At 38.4% G+C, this 8,423-nt stretch overlaps 1 protein-coding gene across 1 annotated transcript; it reads left to right on the top strand.

Annotated features, from left to right (window-relative positions):
* Nucleotides 1-3,883: 3,883 nt before the first annotated feature.
* Nucleotides 3,884-4,795, top strand: LOC142446555 (olfactory receptor 4A47). Its single transcript, XM_075548308.1, has one exon. It carries the CDS (start codon nucleotides 3,884-3,886, stop codon nucleotides 4,793-4,795), a length of 912 nt encoding a protein of 303 aa, XP_075404423.1.
* The last annotated feature ends 3,628 nt before the right edge of the window (nucleotides 4,796-8,423 follow it).

The following is an 8,423-nucleotide window of genomic DNA, read 5'->3' as shown; positions in this document are numbered from 1 at the left end:
TTTGCATATGTACATACCTGTATGTAGACCTCTTTAAGTGCCCTTTGCCTCCTAGCTCTTTCCTCTATTTCCTTTTACTTTCCACTTGTCCCACTATCATGTTGGCTTTCAGAGAATAAAATTTTTATTGAGGTCTTTCAGTTTAAGATATGCTGAGCATGTTCTTGGTTTTCTAATTCTAGGTCTTTGCAGATTTCATTGTAATATTTTACTTTATCTTATTGAACTACCCTTTGAAACTTTCTGTTTATTTCATTGACTTCATCATCTCTTGCCTGTCCCTTAGCTACTCTATGGTTAAGTGCTAGTTTCAGAATCTCTTCTGACATCCACTTTGTATGATGTTCTTGATGTCCCCAGATCGTCTGTCATTAGTGCTCATACATCAAATGTATTTTGCACTATTCTTGAAATTCAGGCAGGATTGGCTTCAGGTGGTAACTTGGCTCTTGTGGACAGATAAGCAGTGGATTAGCTGCTGCTTCACAGTCTGTCCCTCACCTGGTTTTAGATGCTGACATTGAGAGTCTCCATCGTCTCTTCCCAAATATATAGTCAAATTGATTTCTATGTATTCCATCTGGAGAAGCCCATGTGCATAGTTATCTTCTGTGTTGCTGAAAAATGTATTTGCTATGAACAAGTTGTTGGTTTGGCAAAATTCTATCTCCAGCTTTGTTTCTATCACCAAGGTCCTTTTTTCCGATTGCTGTTCCTGCCACCTTGTTTCTAACTTTTGCATTGTAATCTCCAATAATTACCAATGCATCTTGATTACATGTTTGATCAATTTCACACTGAAGATGTTGGAAGAATTCTTCAGTTACTTCATCACTGGCATATCATTATGTTGAATTTGATAGGACTATATCTATCCTCATTCTAGGAAAACCACTCAATACAATTATTATTCTTATTCATGCACCAACTGCTAGATTTAGAAGAGGACATGGGACAGGGGATGACGTTGCTGAAAGCACAGGACACCAGAAAAATGGTTACTACTTGTGTTTTATCGACTTTGCCAAGGTATTCGACTATGAGCCCAGTAACAAACAGTGGAGAGCCTTGTGAAGAACGGGGACACCAGGACATTTTGTAGTGTTCATGTGGGATTTGTACAAGGATCAAGATACAGTTGTGAGAATAGAGCAATGGAGACATCATAGTTTAAAATCAGGAAAGGTGTGTGTGAGAGGGTTGCAACCATTCCATTTTCCATTGTGATTTCACACATTTGTAGTCTCACTGGCTGTGTAGGAGAGTTCTAATCTAGCCAGCAAATGAGATACACCGGCTGTTCAGTGTCTTGAGCTTGAGATGCTTTTGCCAAGTTGGGGCAATGTAGCAGTGCTTCCTATGAACATCAAGTCTCATCATTGGATCTCAGTTTAAATATCACATTTTAAAAAGGCCATGTATAATTATCCCCAATAACAATATGTCTTTAGTTTCTGCCACTGGACTCTACTTGTTGTTTCAAATAGCACCTATTACAGACTATAATTACTTTAATAACTAATTTCCTTACTTATTCCAAGCTGTATTACAAGGCTATAAGGTCAGTACTGGCAAGGTAGTTTTCCTCTTTTTTGTTGTTGTTGCTAATTATTTTATCTTCAGTTTACAGTGTAATAACTGGAACAAAACATATGCTCAATAAATTTTAAAAATTGAAATAGGATTTACAGTTGGTTATTGCTTCTATGCTGGAAGAAAAACAGTTAACAATATTTAAATATACAACAAATTTAGTATTTAACAAAAGAGAAAGAAAAACTGTCTATGTGAAAGTGGGGATAAAAGTAATTAAACTTATATTCACTGGAAAAAAGCAATTGGAGTAATAATTTCTACTCTAGTGACAATAATCTGATAATGATCCTGAAATGATTTTTCTTTATCTTGTTACAACGTCTAACCCTAATTATCTTACTGACCTAAGAGCACTTTTACACATCGATATTCTTTCAAAGCATTGGTGAAAATTCAAGTGAATTTAATTAAGCAGGTGTTGGACATATTCCAATGACAGGACTCGGTGTTAAGCTTTACAGTTAAAGAGGATAAAATGCCCAGCGATTCTTTCCCCTGTTGGGTAGAAGACACTATCCTTTTATGGACTCGCACATCTGTTTTAGGGATTCTAGGATAGCCTTGAAACATGAGAGAAAAAAGGCATAAGAATGCTAGTTTTAAATTTCAAGCTCAATGAGCTTATACCATATCAACTCACAACTAGTGTAATTATATCAACACAGTGGGGGAGATGACAAAAATCTTGGTGGCAGCTTTTCACTTTTGATGCATTGCCACTTTCTTATTGAGACATAGGGTTTGTTTGCCTCTTTGAAAAATTGTCCCAGCAATGGAAAAATTTTAATTTTCCTATTCGCATCATTGAGATCGTTTACAATAGATCTTAATGCAAGTAATACTACTTTGGAGGGGGGGCGCATATTTAGAAGAGCCTGGGACAAAAATGGACAGACTTAGCTATAGGAAATCAAATTTATTCTGAACGAAGTATTCAGCTTTCTGCTGTCTGTGGTCATTCTGGATCGGAAGAGAGATTTCCTTATCGGTCAGTTAGAAAGCCCTCAGGCTGTGAACCAAGCTCCAAAGGTAAGAGTTTAACAGATAAGCGTGGAAACCAGGCTTTGCAACTATGTGGCTTTGTTTATTCTTTGGGTTAGAAAAATTTCATAAATTCAAGAAACTGTTGCCGGCAGCAACGGGGCATTTGAATCAATCCAATTCAAATTTGAATCCATTTCTGCTGTCTAAAAACATGTGGAAAATGAAATGTAAGGCTTCTGAAATGTCTATTAGGTAGTTAAAATATTAGTTAGAAAGTTGGGAGAGAGGAAGAGAGTGAAGACAAAATCTAAGGGGTTTTAGTTTTCATTCATCATAAAACGGAGGACCGTCTCACCAAAGACACCAGGAAGTAAGTTTCAATGGGTCGGTGGTAAATCTAGCCTAGTGGCCTTTTGTCTATAACCTTCCTTTCATAAACTATTCTATAAACTTTGATTATTTAAATTATTTTAGATGTTAAAGAACCAAAATTTTGTCAGATTGTACCAGCTAGTTGATCTGCTGAGGAAAGACGCGGCAGTTGGTTTTTGTAAAGAATTACAGTACTGGACACCCTTTGGGACAGTTCTGTCTGTCCTCTAGGGTCACGACGAGCTGAAATGGCATTAATGGCAGTGGGTGTAGGTGATTGTCAAGTGTTTCTTTTTCTGTCACCTTTGCTTTAAACCTCAACTAAAACATTTCTTTCCCTGGGCAGCCCTTCCTGATCCCACGTGGATTTAAATGTGTCTTTACGATGCAACCTTAGGATCCTGCTAATTTAATCGTAATAATACCTATTGCATTGGTCTGTGATCATCTGACCACGTCGCTCTGTGTCATCTCAGAGAGGGTAAGGAACTTTGTCTCGTCCAGCAGCATATCTCAACATCAGTGACCAAACTCAATCTGAACTCACTGCCATTGAGTCAATACAGGCTCACAGCAATCCTGGAAGGCAGGGTAGAACTGCTCGTGTGGGCTTCGGAGGCTGTGATTATTCATGGGAGAGGGACCTTTCTGGCAAAGCAGCGGATGGTTTTGAACTACTAACCTTGCAGTCAATAGCCAAACTATGCCATGAGGGTCTGGCATGAATAGATGCATCTAGTATATTTTGTGAGAATGGTGCAGGATCAGGCAATGTTTCTGCTGTTCGTTATGAGTCTGAACAAATTTAACAGCACTTAACAACAACAGCAACAACAGCAACCCATAGTTAATTAAATAAAAAAAATGATAATACATTAAAAACGTCTTGTTTTATAGGTGATATCTGGAGTGAGCAACTATAGGAGAATAGATGGAAGCGAGAAATAACGTGACTCATTTTGTCCTCCTGGGACTCACTCAGAATCCGAAGGAACAGAAAGTTCTTTTCGTTCTATTCTTGCTCTTCTACATTTTGACCATGGCTGGCAACCTGCTCATTGTTGTGACTGTCACTTTCAGTAAGGCCCTGGACACACCCATGTACTTCTTTCTTGGAAGCTTATCATTTATGGATGTTATTTATTCATCATCCATCTCACCTAAGTTGATAGCAGACTTGTTCTTTGGGAAAACAACCATATCCTTCCAATCCTGCATGATTCAGCTCTTTACAGAGCACTTCTTTGGTGGATCAGAGGTTTTTCTTTTATTGGTGATGGCCTATGACCGCTATGTGGCTATCTGTAAGCCCTTGCATTATTTGGTTATCATGAGGCAATGGGTGTGTGTTGTGCTGCTGATAGTGTCTTGGGTTGGAGGGTTTCTTCACTCAGTCATTCAACTCAGCTCTCTCTATGGACTCCCATTCTGTGGCCCCAATATCATTGATCATTTTTTTTGTGACATGTACCCCCTGTTGAAACTTGTCTGTACTGACACTTATGTCATTGGCTTCTTAGTTGCAGCTAACGGAGGAGTAATATGCAGTATTGTGTTTCTGCTCTTACTCATTTCTTACGGTGTGATCTTGCGCTCCCTAAAGAACCTGAGTCAGGAAGGGAGGAGGAAAGCTCTCTCCACGTGTGGCTCCCACATCACTGTGGTGGTCTTCTTCTTTGTCCCCTGCATTTTCATGTATGCCAGACCTGCAAGGACTTTTCCCATTGACAAATCACTGAGTGTATTTTACACAGTCATAACCCCTATGTTGAACCCCTTAATCTACACGCTGAGAAATTCTGAGATGACAAATGCTATGCAGAAGCTCTGGGGTAAAAAATGACTTCAAATGAGAAATAACCACAACAACATAAAGTGTCTTCATTCTTCACATGGCGAAGAAAAAAAAGATTTTTTTTCAGTTTCAAAGTCAACTGAACATATTTGTCGAAGGCATCGAGATGCTCACATGTATGTATTTTGAGAGAAAGCCCAGGCAGAAAATGAATGATGATTATAGAATACTCACTAAGATTTAGTTATTGTACATTTCATTTTCGATCTACACCATATTGTCTGGATGAGGACTGTGTTAAAATGGGGAATGACTGTAGACATTTTAATTCAGGAGGTGTTTGGTTGTTTAAACATATACAAATTTGGAACAGATTTCCTAGTTATTTTTGAATCAAGTGATCGATGAACTACATTGGAGTAGTGGGACTGTAATTATATTCACATATTCAGAGATTAACGGGGCCACCATGAATGGCATTTCCGCGAGAACCATCCTTCACAGTAGAAGCTGTGAGAACCAGAAACTCTCGTCTTCATAGATTTTTGCAGTACAAGCCTTGCACTTTTCCAATTGCAAAGCAAATATGCAACTTCTGGGTATTTAGGGATATTTGGGGTATCTCTTTTCACTTCCTCTTTCTGAACTTGGTAACCATCTGCCAGATCAGGTCTAGTTAATTCTTTCCCTTTTTTTCCAGCCTCCTAAAAGAAATGCCTATCATTCTTTCTTGGTGAGTTTTTGAACTGAACTTATTTAACTAGTTATTCACAGGGAAGCAGATTTTCATTGTTCTGTTCGTGTAGAAGATGGTAAGTATTATTTCTTATGTGAGTCTCTGACATTACACTAAAACTACTCAAATGACTCCACTCCCCCCTATATAGAAGCGAGAGTCCATAATACCCCTGCCGGTCCCGTGACGAACACTCCGCAAGAGCACTGTCTTGGTCCGAGGTCTAAGGGGAGAGGCTGCAATTGGATCCCACCTCCTCAACGATTTCTTAAGCTCTCTCTCCTGGTTTTCTGATTTCCCTTTTTTGGGTGTGCCTTTAAGGGCTTGTAGCTGGTACATCTATAGGTTGCACAGGCTTTTGACGAGAGTGCTATGAACCTGAAACCAACACAGGAGCCAGTCAGAATATACACACACTAACAGCAAAGGCATGCATTTGTTCTGAGCGTGCGTTTCAGTGGTTAACAACAGACTCTGGTTCGAATGTGATCTGGGAAGTTATTTGACCCTTTCACGTCACGTTCTCTTCATCTATAAAATGGTTGATAATAGTAACTAGCTGATAATATTGGTGGGATCAATTAAATGCATTACTGGATGTAAATTGTGTATAATTCTGCCTGACCTATAGTAAACACTGTGGAAGTGTTCTTTCTAAAGGGAAAAAAATATTGTTGATCCACTTTGTCTTTGAGGAAGACTTCGACTGGCATCTCTTCTAGAATCAGCAACATCCTCATTTTGTCGGGTCAGAACCCTGTCCCTGGTGGCTTAAATTGAAAATGGTCCCTTGTATGACTATGCAGTTTGTTTCTTTATTTATTCATTTACCAATCTATTTATTTGTTTACAGTTGCTTACTGAGATTTAGAGTCCTTATTCAGCTCTCTCAGTTTTGTAAACGTCAGCATTTTGGATGATGTCCTAGAATTTGGAGTTCTGGAATCAACTGAGGTATGATTGATTGCCAGTTTAGTTGGGATGTAAGGTAATGTTCTGGGTTAATGGGCAGCTGCGAACCTAAAGGTCTGCAGTTCAAGCCCACTCTGTGGAGCTCTGTAAAAGATAAAAGACTTGGTGATCTACTCCCACAAAGAGGAAAGGAAAAACAAACCATTCAGAGAAATTCAGAGATTAAAAAAAAGATATGAAATTTTGGAAAAGAGTAAGTAGCTCACTGTCATTGAGTCATTGCCAATTCAGCAACTCTTAGAGGACAGGGTAAAATTGCCCCTGTGAGTCTCCAAGATTCTTTATAGGAGTAGATAGCCTCGTTTTCCTCTCTCAGAGTGGCTGGCGGTTTTGAAATGCTGACCTTGCAGTTAGTAGTCCAATGCATAACCACCATGCCTTCCAAGTAAGTATATTAGGTTGTAAATAAATGTCTCATCCACTACAAAGAAAGTCATTTGGATTTATGCCACATCTCCTTCTCTGGGTCTCAGAAACCTTGAATCTGACATATTTTCCCTTTCCTTGAAAACATGTATTTATTAAGTCTATAATTAAATAGTAAACTATATGATTGGGTTGTTAATCACAGTGTATCTACTAGGACGGAACCTTTGAGATATCTTGCTTATCACTGCATCTAGAAAAATTTAATGCAGAGGAATAGGGGTGTCAATAAATAAAGTACAATGAAATAACAAATAAGATTTTTATATAGTCACACTGATTTTTTAAAGTATATATATAAAATGTATTAATTTATTACTAAACTTGTTTTTATTTAGCAGAAAAAATATTGTCATTTATGTACATTCTCTTTATCATTAAAGCTAAAATATTTATTGCTACATAGGTTACCATCTTTTAAAAAATCATTTAATTGGGGTCTCTGACAGCTCTTCTAACAGTCCGTCCATCCATCCATGTGTCAAGAACATTTGTACATCTGTTGCCATCATCCTTTCAAAACATATTCTTTCTACTTGAGCCCTTGGTATCAGCTCCTCTTTTTTCCCTCCCCCCTCCTACACTCATGAACTCTTGATAAATTATTACTATTTTCATATCTTACACCATCTGCTGTCTCCCTTCACCCATGTTTCTGTTGTTCATCACTCTGGATGGGGGATGGCTATAGGTCGATCATTGCGATCAGTTCCCTCTTTCTGCCCCCACTTTCTCCCTACCCTCATGGTATCCTTACTTCCATTATTGTACCGAAGGGGTTTATTTGTCCTGGATTTAGGGTGTTGAGAGCACTTATCTGAACCAGTGTACATGCTCTGGTCTACCTGGATTTGTAATGTACAACGGGGATCATGAAGTGAGGGGAGGAAGCATTAAAGAACTAGAGGAATGTTGCATATTTCGATGATGTTATGTTGCATCTTGGCTGGCTCATCCCTTCTTTGTTCCCTTCTGTGAGGGGATGTCTAATTATCTACATATAGGCTTTGGGTCTCAACTCCATTCCGTCTCATTGGCCTCTATGTGATTGTTTGTTTTGGGTCTTCTGATGCCTGATACCTGATCCTGTCGACACCTCATGATCACACAGGCTAGTGTGCTTCTTCCATGTGGGCTTTGTTGCTTCCCAGGTAGATGGCCGCTTGTCTATCTTCAAGTCTTTTAAGACCCCATCTTTATTCCGTTTCTGTTGCATCATATGTGATCTGAACACACGTAATATATTTTTAATCAAAACAATTAAAAATAAATAATAATAACTAAATGGCAATCACTTGAAATGGCACAAAGTAAAAAACATCTCCTGCCCATCTCTTTTGGTAGTTTCCTAGTTTTCCACCCTAGAGTCTAGCACTGTACCCCGTTTCTTAGTATTAATTAAGAAATTATTTTTGAAGATAGAAGTATATTTATTTATAAATATGTGTATTTATATTTGTGGATAATATGCTTGTTACTGCTCGACATGGTGCAGCTATTTCCAGTACATATTCATATTCATTTTCAGTTATCATCCTCTCT

This window comes from Tenrec ecaudatus, chromosome 4 (assembly GCF_050624435.1).
Source record: "Tenrec ecaudatus isolate mTenEca1 chromosome 4, mTenEca1.hap1, whole genome shotgun sequence".
In the NCBI taxonomy this organism is placed as follows: domain Eukaryota; kingdom Metazoa; phylum Chordata; class Mammalia; order Afrosoricida; family Tenrecidae; genus Tenrec; species Tenrec ecaudatus.
The sequence above is the reverse complement of the archived record's forward strand: the minus strand, read 5'-3'. Positions and strand labels throughout refer to the sequence as shown.